The sequence below is a fragment of the Mirounga leonina genome, unplaced genomic scaffold (genome assembly GCF_011800145.1).
Source record: "Mirounga leonina isolate KUSES-001 unplaced genomic scaffold, KU_Mleo_1.0 Mir_176, whole genome shotgun sequence".
Taxonomy (NCBI): domain Eukaryota; kingdom Metazoa; phylum Chordata; class Mammalia; order Carnivora; family Phocidae; genus Mirounga; species Mirounga leonina.
The window spans coordinates 59568577-59591695 of NW_023270454.1; the positions used below are offsets into that span (position 1 = coordinate 59568577).

Here is a 23119-nt window from a genome sequence, read left to right on the forward strand (position 1 = left end):
TGTCTTTCTCTGTCAAATAAATAAATAAAATCTTAAAAAATAAATAAATAAATAAATAAAATTCATTTCATGAAAGATCTTTTTCCATGATTTAATTTTTAAAGGTATTAATCATCTTCTATGAAAACATTCAATAACAGGTTAGGCATCTGTTATAAAAATAAGCTATCAAAGGAAGAAAAGACTCAAAAATAACTACAGAGTGAAACCAATTACTGTGACTTTATTACAATAGTTACAAACAATATTTTAGTGGTAATCATATCACAATTACTCGAACTATATACAAATAGGTATTTTTACAAGACTACATTTTCAAAAAAGAAAAAGCAATTAATGACCAAAAAAAAAAAAAATCACATTATCAACAAGATTTTTTCTAAAAGTTATGGCCAATAGCAAAAATTCACAGTTACTCTGAAAATATTTTAAAGATGCAGGAATCATATTGCACATAATACAATTATAAACCCTACTGAGCAGATTTATATATTTTAATCTAGTTTTTCACAAAATTTACATTATCATGCAATACTTCATTGTATACAGAATGGTGGAACTAGAATAAACAGGTTAACTTACAAACTTTCAATATAATGGCCACAAAATTAGAGTTATTTTAAGTTATACTGAAAATAATTTTACTATACAAAAAGAAAAAAAAAACACTCCAGTGTAATAAAACTTAATGGACACAATCATAATTTGTTCACAGATCAAGTTACTTTTTTAGTGTTCTTCTTTGTCTTTTCCTTTCTTTTCCTTTTCATCCTGTAGTGCAGTACCGAGTTTTTTTATAAGTACTGACAGAACCTTGTCAAGTGGGTCCATGACTCCTCTTTGAAGCCATTTAGGAATAGTAGTCCTGGCATGATGGAAGCCCAGTTTTTGAAGAATGTAATCAACACCCACTGGATCAATCTTTCTTCCAGTCCAAGATATTAATCTAAAATTATAAATAATAGGTATTAAGGAATACAGTGCCATAACTCAGTTCTGAAGGTAGGTTCAAGAACATCACTAAGCCTCCATAATATGCTCAAGACAGACTATTCTCAGTAGAATAATCTAAGCTACAATTCCTGGGTTTACTATAACAGCATTTAAAAAAGGTGATTATAAGTATCCTTGAGAGCATACACATAGCAGTGGAGTTAAGTGAATTTCATTCTGATTATTTTATTTTAGGTCTGTTAAGTTACAGGGTCATCCTGACATTTAAAAAACATCTGGTTCATTCTAAAAGACATGAACTTGATGGCAGGAATCCTTTTACAATGTGTACATGTATCAAATTATGACACCGTCCACTTAAAATATCTTACATGTTTTATCAATTATACTTCAATAAAGCTGAGAAAAAAATAAGAGTTCAACATATATGTGACATAATGTGGGGTAAAAAAGGCTAAGATTTCATGAGTGTTTGCTATGTGCTAAACATGTTTGAAGGAAGAACCATTTTCTTCCTATTCCTGGTATTTCCTTCAATATAGAGGAACAGCTATTAGTGAAACACTTCTGGCCTTTCTCTGCTCCTGTATTAATGACTTAATCTGATTGGCAAGTTAACAGAGGAACTGGGTTGTGTAGTTCAGTACCCTCTTCCCTATCTACTCTTAAGAGCTGCTCATTTTGGTCTTTGCTTCATGCAATAGGTTTCTCTAGGACAGGCCCCTAAATAAGTTAGCCCCAGAATGTTGATGGCTCTCTGTGTCTAGGTGAGTTCACAGGGCTGCCAAATGCAGAACTCAAGGTGGGGGTGGGCACACAACTCTGGTGTTCTGCATGATGAAGACCCTGTAGGTAAGTCCAAACCTGGACTTCGTGGTTAGAAGGCCATTGTTGCCAGACATCCAAACCATATTCTCTGTGATGAGCTTTATCACTATTAAAACTGTCGTTTTGATTTCCAGCTGCCTCTCTCCCACTGTTTCAATTGCTTCTGAACTTGGGTAGGGAAAAGGTGGTATGAAGCACTGATCTGCTAAGACTCAAACAGTTATAAGCATTTTGCATTAATTAACTCATTTAACTATTGTAACAACCCTACAAGGTAGGTAATACTGTTTACCGAATTTTTCTTATGAGGCAACTAAGGCAGAAATAGGTTAGGTCCTTTGGCCAAGACCATTTAGTTCACTGTGCCATCTAGACAACCGGACTTAGAGCTAGAGTTCCTCAACGTGCTCTCCACCACTACACCACATTAACTAGTCTCCTGATGGTATGTTTAAAAAAAAAAAAAGAAGAAGAAGAAGAAGAAGAAGAATGGCAAATCAAACTTTTTATGCTCATTTGAAATTAAAAGATACTTAATTTCATCATAGATTTACAAATACAAAACAAATTTTCTAAGTAGTTTCCTGCATTAGGATCTTTGCAATATTTTAATTTTGTTCTGAGTATTGACACTGTTAATACTCTCATGAGTATATGTACTGTTAATTAATGCCAAATTTTATTACATACAAATTATTAACACAAAGTTACTACTTTCTTCTTATACAAGAGTCCACTGTATAATGGATATTTGGTTGCTATGGAATTATTTTGTGGCATAAATGTCTGAAATAATAACCTTATCTAAATGAAATCTGTATTGTTCTGCAGAATGTTGTGTCAGAGTACGTGGACTTTTTTTTGATACTGTTATTCCATGATTCAGACAGTTAAAATCTGATTAACAAAGCAGATGAGAGGAAAGGGGAAAATGACAGGAAGGTTGTGAGTGCTAACCATAAACAAGGACAAACAATGCAAGTACCACTAGCTACAGCAGCCATTATAAATGTAATTAAGACTAGAAAATACTCTTGAAATTTTAATATGAAAATAAGTTGATATAACTGGGATCATGATTGTAGTAGAACATGTCTCTGTAAATGAACCTGAATCTGACAGCATTAAATTCAATATTTCAGGGATGGTTCTATATTGCTTAGCATGCAGCCAGACGACCCTGTGACATCGTAGGTTCTATAACACGCTGTCGGGACATGTGTGAGAAACTGTATTAATTCCTTAATGATGATGTACGGCCATTACCGTATCTTCCCAAACTGAGAAACAAAAAGTTTACTGCAGGTCCCTCGAACACCTGAAAAGAATGTCCTGGTAAAAAAGATGGTAAAGAAATTACAGCAACGGTGGAGGTGGAGTCATTCTCATGTTCTAGTGACTGACTGAGAGGATGTCACTCAGTGGAGAGTGCTGAGCTAGTCGCAGTGTTTGTGCTTCTCCTGCCTTGCGCTAGAAGCACTTAAAAAAAAGCAGAAAGGAGCAGAAGAGACAGCCAGAAGTTAGAGATGTTATAAGTAGCCACCTCCTAAAAACTGTTTTTGGTAAACCATACTTAACTTGCTACATTATTTATGACCTTTTCCTCATGATAATGCCGTAGGGTACAGGTAAATACATACACCCACTACTTACCTGAGAGTGGGTTCTAGATGCCATGTGTTGCACATAAAATCTCTCCAGTCCACAGTAGTGTAAGTGATGCTGTCCTCTCTGTCTTTGTCAGAGGAGTTGTCATCATGTATAATAATTGGACTTTTCTGTCCTGGTCGAGTAGATAAAACCCGAGGTGGAAAAATGGCTATAATGAAAATGATAGATTAATATTACAAATATGTATCTTATAAATTTATTTTAAATCATCATATGAACAGTATAATAGGCTCCATTTATCATTTTACTTATGAACTGGCCAAAGTCTCATTTAATTCCCTTTCTGAAAAACTAGTATTTTAAAATAAGCCATAAATAACTGCCAGTTACTGGTATTTCTTAGAGAAAGACAATGTCAAAGTTAACATGTCATTTTTTTTTGAGGAATAGCATATATTTTACATGTATTTGTGTGGTTAAAACTAATGGTAAAGAATGCTGAGATTTATTTGATAGCAGGCATAGGGCAATGAAATTGAGGTTTCCTGAAGAATGGCTGCAGGTGGACATTTTTTAACAGCCTGAACATTAACATGTTCAAGCTGTTAAAGCTGACAGCTGAACAGTAACATCCTAAAACTATGGAGTGGTACACTTTAAATGAGTGAACTGTAAAGTGTACCACTCCATAGTTTTAGGATGTTAATGTCCCTCTATATATTTGAACACTGGTACTAACTTAGGAGCTTTTTATGTAAGCAGTCTTTCACTTTTTATAGTGAATACTCAAATGTTTTATGAAGGACAAATTCTTTTTAAATTGGTGGTCATAATATATATAAAATTAAAATCAAATCTGAGACAAAGGTAGTTTTCATTTGGCAAACTTTAGTATATATAGCATTTCTCTTAGAGCATAGGTTTTCAAGACACAAATTGGGCATAAAATAACTAATAAATTAGGTAATATGATAGTCATTATGTAACTCTGGTTTTAACTTTTTTGTGAATTAGCAGTAGGGATAACATGTTCATTGCGAATGAGCCTAGGAATAAAACTGTCCTTAGGTTCACACTACATAAGAATATAGATGCCTTCAGTTACTGCCTCCTCACAGTTGCTCTGCTTTTATTACTGGTAGTCGTTACAGTGCTATAATTTATCTTGATGTTCTAGAAGTATGTTGATTCTGGTCTAGTCTTACATGCTGTTAAAGATTATTCTCAGACAAGTTTATGCTTATTTTGGTCAAAACTAATTGCTTTTAGTTCTTAATCACAAAATATAGCTATTTTAAATATTTTTATTTATAATTGAAATCCCCCAAAATAATACCACTTGGTATTGTAAGTCTGATAATCAAGTCCCCATTTCCTTTTTCCCATTGAAAGAATGTTACATAAGTTTGCTTTTCTACTTTTAAAGATAATTTATATATATTAAATTAATTTCAGGTGTAAAACACAGTGATTTAGCAATTATATACATTTTGAAATGCTTGCCACGAGAAGTGTATTACAATATTACTGACTATATTCCTTATGCTGTACTTTTCATCCCCATGACTTATCTTATAACTGGAAGTTTGTAGCTCTTAATCCCCTTTATCCATTTCACCTATCTTCCCACTCCTCTCCCCTTTGGCAATCACCAGTTTGTTCTCATTGAGTCTGTTTCTCTCTTTTTTGTTGTTGTGCAACAGTTTGTATTTAAAAAGAAAGTTTTGTTTTGTTTTTTAATATGCACAGTTCATGGCAGACCAAGACCAACACAGTATTTCATAAAATGACAAAGACTTCACATAATAACTGCAAGAAAGAAATCTGGCAGGCTTTTATATAAACATACCTATAGTTACCTAGAAAAGAATTCTTTTTTTTTTTTTAAAGATTTTATTTATTTATTTGAGAGAGAGAATGAGATAGAGAGAGCATGAGAGGGGGGAGGGTCAGAGGGAGAAGCAGACTCCCCGCTGAGCAGGGAGCCCGATGCGGGACTCGATCCCGGGACTCCAGGATCATGACCTGAGCTGAAGGCAGTCGCTTAACCAACTGAGCCACCCAGGCACCCCTAGAAAAGAATTCTGAACTTCACAGGTTTACTTAGAGTCTGTTATTTTTCCACATTAAGTTTAAATATTAAGGCAGAGAGAAAAACAAGAGGATTATCAGGGACTGGTATATGTTGGTGCTATAAGTCAAGACTGGATCTACTTATATATAATATTTCCTATTATATGGTTTTAGTCATTTAAGTTTCAACTAATGTCTCATAGATTTCTTCCAGTCATCATTACTGATTTTACTCTCACTGGACTTTTGGCACATCTAGACTGAATAGTAATGGAGCAGCAATTCAATCTATGCTACGCTACTTTTGCATTGTTTTTTGATATCTAAAACTTCACTTAAACATTCATCATGAGGCCATCTTGAAATACCTGCTAGACAAATTTTGTATTTTTGCTCATTAGGAAAATGAAGTATTATAGGGAGACCTAAACAAATAGCATGTATTCCAAGCAATTAAAAAAAATCACACCTGTCATTTTACTACTATATATTTATATATTTGTGCAATAAATACTTATTGGGTAAATAAAGACCATATATTTGGACACCATTCCATATCATTATATTTCTGACTACCTCATCTTTTAAACAGCTACAGAGTATTCCATTCCATTATATGGGCACCATAATATATTCAACCAGTTCCTTTTTTTTTTTTTTTTAAGATTTTATTTATTTATTTGACAGAGAGAGACACAGCAAGAGAGGGAACACAAGCAGGGGGAGTGAGAGAGGGAGAAGCAGGCTTTCCGCGGAGCAGGGAGCCCCATGCGGGGCTCGATCCCAGGACCCTGGGATCATGACCCGAGCTGAAGGCAGACGCTTAATGACTGAGCCACCCAGGCGCCCTATTCAACCAGTTCTATATGGATATTAAGGTCACCATATGTTTCTTATTGGACAAACATGTAAATTTCCAGGGGATAAACCAATGTTTGCTAGCTCATAAAAACAAGTCTAATTTATTTATGAAAAGATAGGTTTTCTGCATTCTAAACAGATTTATCTACTCATTTAATTCAGTTTTCCTAACAATGTATATAATTCATGCTATTTCATTATGTAGTTGTTTCTTTAGCCATTTCACTTTGACTAGCAGTATTTCCTCAAAGAGATTTTCTTTCTCTTCCTTTGTGAGATTCTCCTACAAGGCCTGATAATGTATATGAAGACATTTTGTAAAGTATAAAACACCATTCAGTGTGAGGTATGTTTAGAAAGAGTGTCATGGACATAGCAGATACTCAAAAAGTCTGTCACACAGTTTTACTAATATATTATTTGTATTTATTTCATTGATTGATATTTACAACTCAAAGGAAGGAGATACATTCCACTCATTTTATCATTAGACCATAAAAATCCATATGAATGGCACTGACAACTGCCTTTCCTGAAATTGGAAAGGAAAAAAAAAAAGAATATGCTACCCACCTTTTTCTTTTTCTTTGAGATAAGCCGACACTAAATCATGAAGAAACATGATGAGCTCAGCATCCATAGTCACACAAATGTGGTCAGTGAACTCTGTCACCACACTACATTCTACCTTCGGCTTCAGGCTGGCATCTGCAATGGCAAAGTTCTATATTAAAAGATTTAATGAGATAAGTCCCATTCTCTTCCTGTTAATAAGGGATTTACATGGGTTCATGTAAATGAGTCCATTTGAATGCAACTATAGAGAGCTGAGTAGTTTCTGTATGTGATTTACAAATGATGACAGTTTATTGAGCACTTTCCAAGTACACGCCATTTATTCCTCATAAAAACCCTCTGAATGAAATACATTATTATTGTCCCCCATTTTGCTGAGGAGAAAGAGGCACAAATGGATTAAATTATTTGCTATAGGTCAGATAGCTGGGAAGAAAATTTGACTAAGCAAATCAATTTCATTAGACTATATCACTATTACACAAATAACCTGTGAGAAAATAGAAACTGGAAGTTCCTTTAGAATTTTCTTAGTAACTTTAGAAACTATTTTTCCACATACCCTGTAATGAAGGTTCCTGTGGTTCTTGAACATGAATGGATTTAAATTCAAGCTGCATCCTTGGTAATGCAAAGATAGTCTCTGTTTCATGATTGTAACTAGAACCTCCTCTGAATCCACTCAACAAACTAGAATTCTTCACTGTAGTGCTATTTTCAGTGTTATTAGCATCAACATTACGAAGTAGGTTTAGCTCTACATGGACAATAATAAAGACAAGAAGAATCAAATTAAACCAATAGGCATTGATAAACCTATAGCTTTCATGACACTATCATACACAGAATTTTTATCATTTTATTTTTATTTTTTTAAAGATTTTATTTATTTATTTGAGAAAGAGAATGAGAGAGAGAGAGACAGCACAAGAGGGAGGAGCGGGAGAGGGAGAAGCAGACTTCCCGCTGAGCAGGGAGCCTGATGCGGAACTCGATCCCGGGACTCCAGGATCATGACCTGAGCCAAAGGCATTGTTTAACCAACTGAGCCACCCACGTGCCCAGAATTTTTATCATTTTAAAAGCTGGAAAATAATGACTCACATTTTTAAAAACAGAGCCATATAAAGCTTTGGTCTTGAGAGTAGTTACCTATATACATATTTATCTACTTAAATATATTTACATATAGTGATACATTTACATATATATGTAGTGTTTTACTTATATATATAGATAGTGATGTATATCACTATTCTCAAGACCAAAGCTTTATAACATGATTTTGGATAAATCTAATACATTTTGTTTCTGTTTCTCAAAGTTTAAAATATTATTTTTAACTAAATTCATGTCTAAATTTAAAGAGTTTCATTAACCTCAGAGTTCTCCATAGATAGAATACCTTACTCTTATATAGAATTTGCAATTAAATACGTTCCTGACCTTGAAATAAGGTAGAAGTCCTGATTTTCCCCAACATAAGTGCTATGGTTTTCTTATAAAAATTAGCAGTTTTTAGGTAGCAGTGCGGTTTGCTAATAGCCCCTCCATGGTATCCCAGCCAAAAAGAAGCCCCTCCTCTAAAATCTCTTTTTGGAAGGTAGAATAGCCAATACATGCACAATCTTCTAATTTACTTCCTTATCCTCCTTTGTTCTCAGAACATTTTTAATAGTCTCTAATCCCTGGTACAGCCTATTTCATGGTAACTATTTTCAGTGGGGCCCAAGTCATCTTTCCCATTTTGAAAGGTGGTTATTTTTAAGTAAAACATTCAAGTCTTAGCAGGTCTCAGTGTAGTCCCCTTTCCAATACAGATGACATGATTGGTAAAATCAGTACTATAAACTTAAACAAAAAACAGCCACAAAATAAGAATTTTCCTGGCCACATTATTACAAGACTGGTGATTCTAACCAAATGGAAAAACTCATCAAAAGCACTCTTTTTAAACTTATTTCGTAGGGAACAGTATTTAGTTTCATTTTATTCCAACCACCCCAAACCTTAAAGTTTGTGGCATTCTATTACTTAGTTGTGTAGTAACTTTACCAAACTTCTGATGTTTAGCATCACTACAAAGATATTTTTCTAACTATAATAAACTTCATTTATTTTTTATTTATTTATTTTAAAGATTTTATTTATTTGACAGAGAGAGACACAGCGAGAGAGGGAACACAAGCAGGGGGAGTGGGAGAGGGAGAAGCAGGCCTCCCGCAGACCAGGGAGCCCGATGCGAGGCTCGATTCCAGGACCCTGGGATCATGACCTGAGCTGAAGGCAGATGCCCAACGACTGAGCCACCCAGGCGCCACTTAAACTTCATTTATTTAAACCAACTTTATTTTGAATGTTTTCAGTTACATCTAAAATAATTTTTTTTTTTTTAAAGATTGTATTTATTTTTTAGAGAGTGAGCGAGAGAGAAACAGCATGAGAGGGGAGAGGGTCAGAGGGAGAAGCAGGCTCCCTGCTGAGCCGGGAGCCCGATGTGGGACTCGATCCCAGGACCCTGGGATCATGACCTGAGCCGAAGGTAGACGCTTAACCATCTGAGCCACCCAGGCGCCCTAAAATAATTTTTAGTCTATGAGATGTTACACTACCAGGATGGTGAATCAGGTACTAATATTGTTATTTATGAGTAAAATGAAACTAGTTTATTTTTACTTACTTTTAGTTTTTTAAAAGATATTTTATTTACTTATTTGTCAGACAGAGAGGGAGAATGAGAGCGCACAAGCAGGGGGAGCAGCAGGCAGAGGGAGAGGGAGAAGCAGGCTTCCCGCTGAGCAAGGAGCCCGATGCGGGACTCGATCCCAGGACCCTAGGATCATGACTTGAGCTGAAGGCAGATGCCCAACTGACTGAGCCACCCAGGCGTCCCAATGAAACTAGTTTAATTAAAGAAATGAAAATTCTCCCTCCACTCAAATTCTAAACACAGGCAACGGAGCCCCAAATACAGGAAAATCTCTCCAAAAAAATAAACTTTTAACCTTCATTCCTTGTGGCTGTAACATAGTTGAACCATTCTTTTACACTTGCTACTCCATGGGGTGGATTTTCATGGCGACGCCTTGTTATTTTGGTTATTGTTGCCATAGGACTTTCCAAAGCACCACATGGTTTGGTAACCATGGTATTATGGCCCAGATGAAAATCCAACGTTTGTACAATGTATGTAGAATGATCACTAGACCCTAGAAGGGAAAAAAAAAGTTTCTTGATGTTAACAAACTATATTTAGATGCAAGAAGATAGTTGTGGCTCTAGAGCAATAGATTTAGTTAACTCATACATAGATAAGGATATAAAAAAGTGAGAAGTCAGAAAAAAATCATAAATAGTTTTTCTTTCTTTTAGTTATAACTGGATTTATCCCTGGTGATGAGCATCATCATTTTTTTCAAGATAATGAGCATCAACCATTTTTTCCCTTCATCGTAAGAAATCACAGCTTAGGAAATTATAACTAAAAGGAAGGAGGTTTATCACTGTAAATAGAGGTAAAAGCACAACCTTACCGATAAAAGTTTTATAATTTAGTCTTATTTCCTTAAACTACCACCATGTGTCTTTTGTTTTTATAATATTTATAATAACTATTATTACGACTGGCCAGCCACAGCAGCAGAAACTTTAATTGCCTAAGAAACAGGGTAAGACGGTGGCAAGTTCAGAAGTAAGTCCTTTAACATGCTCCAGACTTTATAGATACTGACTCATTGGCAATGAACTCCTTGACATGTCAAGTACATGAGAACAAATGGAGTTGGACTTCAGAAATATAACAAAGAAATAAGTCAATCAGAGAAAGACATGTATCATATGACCTCACTGATAGGAGGAATTCTTAATCTCAGGAAACAAACTGAGCATTGCTGGAGTGGGGGGTGGGGTGGGAGGGATGGGGTGGCTGGGTGATAGACATTGGGGAGGGTATGTGCTATGGTGAGTGCTGTGAATTGTGTAAGACTGTTGAATCACAGATCTGTACCTCTGAAACAAATAATGCAATATATGTTAAGAAAAAAAAAAGAAGAAGATGAAGATAGTAGGAGGGGAAGAATGAAGGGGGGGAAATCGGAGGGGGAGATGAACCATGAGAGACGATGGACTCTGAAAAACAAACTGAGGGTTCTAGAGGGGAGGGGGTTGGGGGGGATGGGTTAGCCTGGTGATGGGTATTAAAGAGGGCACATTCTGCATGGAGCACTGGGTGTTAGGCACAAACAATGAATCATGGAATACGACATCAAAAACTAATGATGTAATGTATGGTGATTGACATAACAATTAAAAAAGTAAAAAGAAATATAACAAAAACATATAAAAGATATGAGAAAGGAAAATTACTCTGTCATTTATAATCATATCAGAAGATAAGAAAAGGTAAAAGTTACAAATGTGTCAGTTTACCATCTTCCCAGATTTTCTGAGCTTCGGTCCAAAAAGCAATATTTGGTTCTTCTAAGTGAAAAAGGGCCCAGGATTTTGAACGGAAATTTGGACCATGAAAACAAGCTAGTGTCATATGATTTCCATGTAAGCTCATTGATCCTCCGAACTGCATTCCATTTTCTGGTAATGGAATCTGAAATAAGGATATGTGGCATCCTGATACCACCTTCAATACTCCAGGCCAATGTCGATGATGAGCTGCATCGAGCACTGCAAGAAAACCAAAACCACTTATCCTGAAGTGCTTCACAAACACCCTGAATGGCAGGTAGGAAGGCAGGAGGCGGCTATTTTCTATAGCTGAAGTGATGCAGATAAGGGATGAAAACAATCCAATACCTGGTTAACATTAAGCAAAAGCTAATAAAAATATAGTCTGGGAAAAGATGCTGCGTAAGGATGGACAGAATTAATGAAAGTAGTAACTTGTTAATGATAATTACAGCTAACACTTCTGTAATGATTCATGATTTACAAAGTGCTTGCATAAACTTTTATACAATTCTCACAATAACTCTGTAAATTAGGGACTTGATCTAGATTCAAGTGAAGCAGAAGAGGGGTTAAGAATCAGTGACAAGAAGATCTAGAAATCATATGGACACTTATAACCTTGCTACTCAAAAGTGAGGTCTGAGGACCAACAGCATCAGCAACACCTGGCAGCTTGTTAGATAGAAACAGAAACTCTTAAGTCCACCCTATACCTATTGTATCAGAATCTGCACTTTATGAGATCTCCAAGTGTTTCAGATACACATTAAAGTCTGAGAAGCACTAATCAGATGTACAATTCATATTTATATTTCTCACTTATCCCAATAATGTCCTTTTTGGCTGTTTTCCACAACTCTCATTCCAGATCCAAACAAGGATCACACGTTATATTTAGTTATCATGTCTCTTTAGTTTCCTTTAATCTAAAACAGTTCTGTAAGCCTGGTTTGTTTTGCAAGATAAGGACTTCTTTTAAGAATCTAGGCTAGGAGTTTTGGGGCACATCTAATTTGTATATACCTAACACCAATTCTAGTTTAAAGGAAATATAGGGACTAGAGGAACAAAGACAAATGAAACCACAAGCAAACAACTGAAAAAAAAATTTAGAAGTTCGGACATTCTGCAGGACAATAGGCTAAGTCTCTTCAATGAGTCAGGTCATTAAAAATAATAAAGACTATGCTGAATTAAAAGAAAGTAAAGGAACATAACCAGATTTAACTTGTGATCTTGAATCTGATATATTGGTTTGGACAAACCAGTTGTAAGAATAATTTTAAGGTCAATTATAGAATGTGGTCAGAAGGCCAGAGGAGATAAATACTTAGCAAAATGGAAAACTGGATACTGTTCACTAGAAAAGGTTACAAAACAGTATGAACAATAATATTTTGGTAAAAAGTACATGTGTTATATAGGTTTATAGAAAATCATCTGAAAGTACATACTCTAAATTGTTCAGAGTGATGATTTCTGTTTTTGCTTATATGTACTTTCTAGGCTTTTCCAATGCATATGTACTGCTTCTGTGATTATAAAATTATTTAAAATGATCCCGATTCTGACTACTTTTCACCACTTTTACCTCTCTCTGGTTAAAGCTGCCATCACTTGCTGCCTGGACTCTTCCAATGGCCTCCTTACTATAACTATGTTTGCAACAACAGTAATGGTTATTACTGCAGCGGTCTCTACTTCCACTCTTCACCACCTGTAGTCTATTCTTCATACAGCAGCCAGAGTGATTCTTCAAAAAGGAGTATTTTAAGAAAAAGTAAATCAAATACGAAATCTGTTCAGAACTCTCCAATAGCTAGCCATCATATTCAAAATCTTACCTTTGGCCATTCATATCCGACACTTTCCTGCTTGTTCACTCTGTTTCACCAAAGTAGCCACCTTAATGATCCTCAAATAGACAGTTTCTTCTACCGTAGGAGCTTTGCACTTGTCAATAGGCCCCTATGTCCAGAACTCTCTTTCCCAGTGGAGATCTTTCTAGCCTAGAACTTTAAAAGGCTTCTGTGACCAACCTTTCTAAACTAGCTGGCCTCACACACTATTCTTTATCTCCTTCTCCTGCTTTTTCAGTACGTCTTTCTATCTGAAATTATCTGATGTATTTAGTTAGTAAGTTAGTAAATTAATTATAGTCTATTTCTCCCATTAGAACAAAGCTTTATATAGGTAGGAACTTTGTCTACTAGGAGATCTCCTATGCCTAAAACAGTGCTTAAGAATATAGCTGACTTGCTGATTGAATTACTGAGCGAAAATAATAATCTGCCTAATATGACACAGCTGATAAATCCAAAAAACTCCAAAAAAATCCAAAGCTCAGACATTCTGATTCCACAGCCCATGCTCTAAACCAGAACATGGTATTGTCATAATTAGTATTCAAGAACACGGAGTGGGTATTGGTTATAGGTGAGTTGTGGCAGGAGGAGGAGGTAATATATGATGACTTCCCAAATGATGGCCTTTAATTCTATTGGTGGGTAGGAAATCAGGTACTTTGCTGAGTGAATAGAATAAAGAGCATATGGATCACTTTGTAAGTATGATACATAGATATTATTTAAATTAAGATTGTAACACAACATTTAGTGAAAGATAAAGCATACATAAAGGCTTAGTTCTGATTCTTACATTGTTCTTGTGAACTTCTCTCTAGGTTATTAGTCATTGTCTTAGGTGGAAGATATGGAACGGGTCCCCAGGTAGACAGAGCTCGTTTGCTGGTGTCAAACTGTTGTGTGAAAAATTCCTGGAGCTTCATTCCTATTTTTATCAGGTCTGGTGTAGTTGATCTTGATATCATTACTTGGAAAATATCCCACTTCAAATCTCCATGGACAAATATTTCACTAAAGCATAAAAGAGAGTTATATATCTTACAGAAGATGGCTTAAAAAAAAAAAAAAAAAAAAAAGGAAAATTCCCTTCTCCACCCAGGTTTTTCATTCATATTAGTTGCATAATATAAAATCATTTTGCAAAAAAATATGAATCATTTGCGTTTTCTCACTGGAGGAGAGAAAACATACTAAGAGCAGTCATACAAAGTGTTCAGAAAGTAACATTTCACTAAATACCTTTTATCAGTCAGGCTTGAATCCAGTGCGTTATACAGATTTACTTTCCATTCATCCTGAAGCTTGAGATCAGCATTACTGAAGATACCCATGAGGATACTTGAGCCCATGTAATCAACACGAGCTTCAGTAGAACCCATAGTAATCTGAATTTTGTGACTAGGTTGCTGATTTGGATGTTCAGAAATATGAGCTAAAATGGAAATGATAATTACCTTTCATAGAAAAACCTAATGGGGAAAACTTATCAAAATCAATTTTCAAAAATTTGTTTTCAGTTGTAAAATTTCAACATACCAACCATCTCCAAAGCATTGACATCTATGGTCCCTCCAACTACTCCTCCTTTAGAATCCAACTGTGATCTTCCCAGACCTACGGACATGCTTATCTCTCGATCTCGATTACTTCCTACCGACAGACGGCCCTGGCTCTTCAAACCACTAGTTGTCCAACTGGAGAAAAGAAAAAGGGTTGTTAATTCGACATACCGCTTTCAATGTCATGAATTAAAACAGGAGTTAGAGGATTTTGAAAAATCTGAAAAAACAATACATTTCTTATAAAAACTGTGGTAAATGTCTGAATATTGATAATAAAGCTTTCTTCTTAGCAAATTACACTGTTTTCCTTTTAATTTTCTCTTTTTAGAGGACATAGTCCATGTTGTTTTATATTACAATATCTTTAGGATAAAACCATTTTCAAGATAAAGCAATTTATAGCTTTTTTCTACTGTCTCAAACACTTCAGTATTAAAAAGGTTTTAAATTGCTTTATTACAATATAAGAAAAATTACAACGAATGATTAATTTTCCTTGTATCTGAATATCTTACGTTGTATTTCCCATTACATTACTCATATTCATTTGAACGTTTAATTGCTTCAAGTTGATGGCAAACACGACCAATGTTTCCCATGGGGTCCCTTGTTGGCTTGCTGCTTTGTTCGATTTGTTAAAAGGAGTTGATGTTTTTGAAAGTGAATCTAAAAACAGAAACATCAAATGCATATTCACTCACATAGATGCTCAGACAATTAAAAGTTACCATTCTTACCACTACAGCCCCAGAAGTAAAAATATGGTATTCTTAATTAAAACCTAACATCTAATAGCTGTCATATTGCTTCTAAAATACTAGCTGCCATTTACTGAACATTCAGTAGGGCTAGCAGTCTTCTTGAAAGCTCATAAAGTTCCGTATGATCTCCGTTTTACATGAGGAAATTCTGGTGTGCATGGGATATAGCAGCACAGATCGTCATCCTGGGATTTTCTTAACAAAGGAGAAAATCATAAGTTGCGGCTGCCAAATAGAGGACTTGAAGGCAGGGACCGTTCTGAAATGCAGACGCCTGCTGAGGTGCCAGTCTGCTGGGTTCCTGTGGCCTCAGTGTGTATCTTGAACCCTGCATTTACTCATTATACTCTAAGCTTGTGACATGAACTATATCATTTTTATATGTTCAGATACAAGTAGAGTGCTGAGCACATAAAGGAGTTCAAAAAACATTGGCTGAATAAAGGAATGACTGAATGGATGAATACCAAAGATTAACTTTTTCATAAATGAGTCTGACACTCAGGAAAAAAAAAAAAATTAACTTTTTCAAAATCAAACATCTTTTCCAACGTCACAGGTTTGTTTTACTTCTAAAAATAACTACCACGTGGAACAAACTAATATGTTCATTCCTCTCTTCTTTTCCCTTTTTAAAGCTACTAGTCATCCAGCTATCTCTTCTTCTGGCAAACACTTTGAAGTGTCTATTGTTCGGTTTTGGGTATTCCCACCCCTCCATCTTTCATAAAAATCTTCAAGAGTATCTTTTCCTACAGTTGAGGCAGAAATCTGAGAGTAACTAATTAAGATTTTTATCTTGGGGTATTGGAGGGATACTGATAACAAAGAGAGCAGTGTTACCTCTTCGGGGAACTGAAGAATCAGACACACTCCTTGATCTTATGGAAGCTGGGGATTTTAGGCTCTGTGCTGCTGTCCCTGGTGACATGGTGCTGTTTGTCATATGTTCATTGAATACATTAGGTGACTGAGGCATGTGGGTGAAAGAGGCTGACTGACTAGGCTGTTCCCAGGTCCTGCAGTAAGCTTTTCTTGACGATTCAGGAGAAAGATGCTGGCTTACCCCTTCAATGGAATCAGGTGTCCCTGGGCCAGATGCTATTAGAAAAGTAGAAACAAAATTAACAGAATCAAAATTAATCAGGATACAATCTCCACATCATAAAATAATAAATTTCACCACTCTATCTTTTCTAATCATAGATTCCTTCTAGTTCTCTATTTGAGAACTGTACAGCAATTTATGGTTTGTAAAGTACATTCCAGCATGTTATTTTATTTAATTCTCATGGTAATTCATGAGAGGGGCAATACAGGTACTCTTTTTCCATTTTACGAATAAGGGAATAGATGGGCGCCTAGGTGGCTCAGTTGGTTAAGCATCTGACTCTTGAAATCAGCTCAGATCATGATCTCAGGGTCGTGAGATCCAGCCCTGCGTTGGGCTCTGCGTTGGGTGGGGAGCCTGCTTGGGATTCTCTCTTCCTCTCCCTCTGGCCCTCCCACTCCCCGCCAGGTCGTGCAAGTGTGCACACTCGCTCTCTCTCAAAAAATAAAAAAAATAAAAAAATACGGGATAGACTCAAACTTGGATTTCTAGTATTTTCTACTGCATCATGTTAACTCTACCTTTCACTTACACAATATACTACTAAAACATCATCTAAGTCCAAGAGAAAAAATGCAGGCAATGTGATAGCATATCCCCAACATTTTCTGTTTTCCATGCTTAATTAACCATGATTAACTTGGATGTCTTACCAAGTAAAACAAAGTTTGTGGTATCAATCATTGATTCCTGTTACTACTGTAACCAAAATTAAAAGTAACATAAGTATAATTACAATTACATAACAAGCTTACTTGGCAAATTTATAGTTTGGTCTCCAAGGAATAGGCGTCTTGCAATACTTCTCCTATACCAGGCTCTTGGAAATGCCAGAATTTCACTGAGTCGACGCATATCATATTTAAAGGAGGCAGACCCTATATCACATACAGCTGATACATAAATAAATAAAGTCTGTTAGAACAGATTTCCAAAACCTTTAATATTGTCACATGGTAGGTATGACACATGACACAACTAAATTATAATAATGTTATAATTAATGAAATATCAAAATAAGTTACAAGGTATGATTAGTAAGTGATAATATTTGTTCCTTCCACAAATGATAAAAATAGCACATTTTTGGGCGCCTGGGTGGCTCAGTTGCTTAAGCAACTGCCTTCAGCTTAGGTCATGATCCCGGAGTCCCAGAATCGAGTCCCGCATCAGGCCCCCTGCTCAGCAGGGAGTCTGCTTCTCCCTCTGACCCTCCCCCCATCGTGCTTTCTCTCATTCTATCTCTCTCAAATAAATAAATAAAAATCTTTTAAAAAATAGCACATTCTTACACTATTCCCATTTCCTTTTTTGAGGTGAGGGTAACTTGGAATTCTGTTGTCACTTTATCATGAAATTCTGAGGGGTTATAAGGATCAGACTTATTGACAGCTTTCAACTTTAATATAGGGCTCTTCTCAAATATGGAAACTGAATAATCGGGATGGGCAGGGACACAAACTTCCTCAAAAGTAGTTGTAAACCAGTGTGTGGCAAGAACTGCTATTTTCCTTTTAGACAAAGAGCAGGGACTTGTTAGTCTGAAGGCACTGTGATGACCGCTTCTTGGGGTTCTGCTCTGAGCACTCTTCTGCCCCTGCTTTACATGCTCTTCTGTTCTTCCACCAGAGCTTCTGTAAGGAGTTACACACCAGTGTCCCCCAAATCTAATATTTCTGTTTCAGCCTGAGTCCATATCCACATAGCCCATCAGCCAATTATCTACAGACTCTCCCACCTAAACGTCCTAATAAGCACTTCCTTATTTTTGATCTAAGTTAATGACAGTCCACTATCCCTTCACTCACCTAAGCTAAAAACTTGAGGCATCCTTGTCTCCTCTACTCCTTACACAACTTGTCCTCAAGCTTGTGGGTTCTACTTCTCTTAAAACCATTCTCTCTTCTTTTTTATTGTCACAGTTTAGGGTTTCACTCCCTATTGCTTGGTCTATTTCAACAGTCTTTTCAAGCATCTCTCCCATTTTTCATGCTGCCATCAACTCTTTCTAAAACACCAATCTGAAGCATCATCCCATTTCTTTTTGTTTTTAAATACAAACATGTTATTTCATAATACATATACAAATTTATTGTGTGTGGTAAGAACACTTAAGATGAGATCTACTATCTTCACAGATTGTTTTTTTGTCTTCACAGATTTTTGAAGTGTACAATATAGTACTGTCATCTTTAAGCACAGTGTTGTCATCCCATTTCTTAAAAACCTCTAATGGCTTTTCACTGCCCAAAGGATCAGAATCCTGTTCTTTAGCTTGGCATATGAGTCTCCCATCAATCTAGTCCTGGGGTGTTTTACCAGCTTTCCCTCTAAGCAATTCCTCTCTCCCTTGGGATATTTAACTATACAACCAGTTAAATGTTCAGTTATAACTATGCTTTGCTTCAGTGAACCGAAGTATGATCCCAAAGCATACTTTCTGATGCTCTCTGTACCATTAAAGACCATGTTGCTACAGCTAAGAATTTTTTTTTTTACATAATTTTGAAGATCTGGCCCCAATATCATTTCTGTTGTGAAGCCTTCTTTGATCTCTTGAATAAAACAATTTATTTCTTCCTCTTTATGGAAAGCTCCATTATAGCATTAATTACACTGCACTGTCATGTATTTGTCTACTTGTGAGACCTTGTCTTATTCATGCCGGCACCCTGAATCATCTACCAGAGTGTCAGCACAAGTTCATTGTAAAATATAGGCTCAGTGTGTGTTTGTTGAATACTAGCTTTAAGTGTACTTACTGTATTTGTGCAATTAATAACCTTAAAAATTTTCACTCCCATAGTACTCTCAATTCTTAAAAATGTTCCACATGTACTTAATTTTAAACGGTCAAGTCATAACATAAGGAAAATGAGCAAGTGATTTGCCCATTGGTATATGGCTAGTTACAAAGCTAGCAATACACATGTACACAGCTTAAGATCTAATGACACTAAGTAAAAAAAATTTAACCATCATCCCTCATTAGTGTTTTAAGAATTTACAATCAGAAAACTAAGCTAATGAAAAGTCAGAAATTTTACCAATTCATGGTAGAGAAGTGAAGAAAAGAAGCAGTTTTCAGTGACTTAACTAGGCATACTTTGGCCTTTGGGTGACATTTCTATGCATTTACCTAGAAATCATATTCCTAACATTGCTTACTTGGACTGAGAGAGTACATTGGCCTAGACTGTTACTCCTCTCATTTAAATCATTCATCACTAAAAGCTTAATGTTACTATTAAAACACTGTTAAAAAGGAGGCCCTTACTTAATTCTGAAAAACAGCATTTTAATTAAGAAACTATACAATTAAGTACCAGATATATTGATTAGTGTAGTGTCCATTTTGCTTGCAGATTTGCTTACAGACTGACTTTCAAAAAATGAGGCACCTCCTGAGCGCCTTATCCGAGACAAACTCACTTTTACAAATTCAAGGTTTATACTGAGTGAGTCTTTTCGACCAGTGACGGAAGTGGGTTCTTCATCCACATTCCCTTTAAAACAAAAACAAAAACACAACACACACACATTTATATATGTATGCATATATATACATGTATGCAACTATCTAGTTACATGAAATTATCTAATACACTGGAATATGCCAACAATTAAAATCACTTTAGGTAAGGTTAAAATTTAAAAATGATCTAATGAGCAATAGCATTCTTAACAATAGTTTAATAGTTTCAAGCCCATAAACAATAGTGATGATTTTCACAATACTTCTCCAACAAAAACTAGCACTGACATGGAATATATGTTTTTGTTACTTCTCTAAGCAAATCAAGAGACATTCACTAATATCAAAATCTCAGACATTTTTAGTGGTAAATCTGCACTTTAAAATGATAGTGAAATTTAAGTTGGTTAAATAATGACAAGAAGGAGAAGCAACAGCAGCAGAAGGTGGTTTCATTTTAAACTGAGAAATGTGATGCACACACTTTAAAAATTCACTATTTGCAGAATACAATTTCTTATACAAATAATGATTTGGTAAAACATTTAAACTTTTCAGTAACATAAATATCCTTTTTAAATCCAAAGATTATTGTGCTGCATATGTCACTGTTTTAAAATTCTTATATAATTAATTCACCTCAATTATTAATTTCATATTTCTACTTACGTAGAGACAGGATAGATATTGTCAAGAAGAAAAATAAAGTTTTTGATCTTATTTTATATCCATTATTATTTTTTTAATTTAAAAAAATTTTTTTTAAATTTTCTTTTATATCCATTATTAAAGGTACTGTGATTTCTGAAAAGATCAAAGCTTGAAAATGTGCTATAAATTTAAAAAGATGGAAACACTCTTAAGTATACCTAGTCCTCCTGATCCAGGTGTGAGCCCAGAAACAGCAGTTTTTTGTTTCCCTGCTCCGTATGGATGAAATACATAAAGGGAAAAGTCAGACATGCATGCAGTGAAGCTCAACCCAGACGAACTGCTGCTAGAACTGGTCAGATCTGACTGACTACTACTATGTCGACTTCTGCCAAGAGGGCTGCCTAGGCCGGATGAACCTATAGTGAAAACAAGAAATCCAAAATATTTATAAGCCACAGAAGATTGTAAAAGCCTGTCACTTAATACATTCTTAAGAACCAAACAAGACTTGAAATTAAAATGGAAATACTCAAACATTAATTGATAAATAGATTTAAAATCTTGATATCAAAATAAAGACTTAGATGTACTTTTCAATTAATTTTTTCTATTAACTGGGGTTGAATACTCTGTTCATCTTTGAAACAATTATTTAGACATTTGATTGGCCAACTGCATGGTTTCCTGTTTCTTTTCTCCTTTGCTCCACTGGAAGCAGGCAGTGGAAGAGGCACAAAATAGCTGGGACTTAAGCGAAGGGGGAGAACAAACTATAAAAAATCCAAATCATGTAACTGGAGTCCACATTTCAGTAGCCAGCAGTGGAAATAGAGCACGGTACACAAATGCAGAAAGTTAAAGATCTCTTTCTCTGAGAAGAAGCAAGTGTCCTCATTGGCAACACTTACCATAGGTGGTGTATAGCCTAATTCAAAATATGCTTTAAATGTAAAAAATACGAGTAAAGCATCTTAAGAGAACATTATATGATTTTGCTAGTAATTCCAAAATATGTATTTCCAAAATATATAGACCTCCTTTGGATTCATATTGCAACTGGTTACTTGACATCCTACTAGAATGTGGCACAAGCATTTAAAGCTCACCATGTCCAAAACTGAATTCTTGATCTTTACCCCCCGTCTATTTTTCTTCCAGTGTCTCCCATCTCCAGTAAGTGACATTTCCAAGCAAATAGCTCAGCCAGAAACCTGAGAGTTATTTGTCATTCTTCCCACTTCTATCATGCAATTTATCACCATTATCATTTCAATGTCTAAGAACATAAATTAAGCCTGTCCATTTCCCTGTATCTCACTATTGTTACTCTAGTCTAAGCAATTATCAGCTCTGGACTGCTGAAATGGCCAACTGTTCTCCCTGCTTTCTTCTACTCTTGTTCTCCTCCAATCAACTATCGGACTGCAGCTGGACTGGTGGTATTCTGAAGGTGTAAATCAGAATCTCACGTCTACATTCCTGTTTAACCTTCAGTGGCTTTCCCACATGATCTGGCTTTTTCCCATCTCTCTAAATCTTTATCATACCAATCTACCTTTTGTTTGCCACATGCCACTTACACTAGTTGTTTTTGTTTTTTAAACTTGCCAAATTCTTTCATGCTTCATGGATTTTGTGTTCTCTACCTAAAGTGTTCATCATCCCAACTCTCTGCTTGGCTAACTCATACTCACTTCACATTTCCACTTAAAATATACTTGTTTGCTTGTTTTCTGTTTCTCCAAATTCAACTTAGGTTCCACATTAGCAGTGACATATCTGCTAGCTAGGTTCACTACCATCCATTCAACCTCTGGCATGGACCCAGGCCCCAGTAAAGTTCAATAAAGATCCTTTGAAAGAATGGATACTGTTGTGGCGTCTGGGTGGCTCAGTCAGTTAAGTGTCTGCTTTCAGCTCAGGTCATGATTTCAGGGTCCTAGGATCAAGCCCCAGGTCTGGCTCCCTGCTCAGCAGGGAGCCTGCTTCTTCCTCTCCCTCTCCCTCTGCCTCTGTCCCTCCCCCTGCTTGTGCTTCTTTATCTGAGAAGATAAATAAAAAATCTTAAAAAAAAGAATGGATACTATCATAACCTATACTTCTTATACATTTATTCTTATCATTATTCTTCCTGCATGTTTTATGATGATAAAATGAGGGATGCTATTTCATTTTTTAAAATTTTCTATAGAATCAAAATGTGGACATAAAAAATAGTCGCTCATTTCATATTCCTTTCACTACATATACTTAGTATGGTACATATATACACTACTACAATAATTTAAGTGTCAGTAATTTGTGGCATTTTGTCATTAAGAAAA

General features: G+C 35.6%; 1 protein-coding gene across 1 annotated transcript in view; it reads right to left on the reverse strand.

The window, feature by feature from the left end:
• Positions 1–203: 203 nt before the first annotated feature.
• Positions 204–23119, reverse strand: part of KIAA1109 (KIAA1109 ortholog) — a 205475-nt gene continuing 182559 nt past the window's right edge. Inside the window, exons 74-87 of the mRNA XM_035023133.1 lie at positions 21011–21211; positions 19993–20172; positions 17422–17559; positions 16399–16656; positions 15310–15460; positions 14769–14926; positions 14472–14664; positions 14026–14243; positions 11332–11583; positions 9909–10112; positions 7466–7660; positions 6901–7035; positions 3436–3601; positions 204–946 (exon numbers count right to left, since the gene is read on the reverse strand). Coding sequence (XP_034879024.1) covers positions 730–946; positions 3436–3601; positions 6901–7035; positions 7466–7660; positions 9909–10112; positions 11332–11583; positions 14026–14243; positions 14472–14664; positions 14769–14926; positions 15310–15460; positions 16399–16656; positions 17422–17559; positions 19993–20172; positions 21011–21211 — 2666 coding nt within the window. The 3' untranslated portion in view covers positions 204–729. The remainder of the gene's footprint in view (positions 947–3435; positions 3602–6900; positions 7036–7465; positions 7661–9908; positions 10113–11331; positions 11584–14025; positions 14244–14471; positions 14665–14768; positions 14927–15309; positions 15461–16398; positions 16657–17421; positions 17560–19992; positions 20173–21010; positions 21212–23119) is intronic.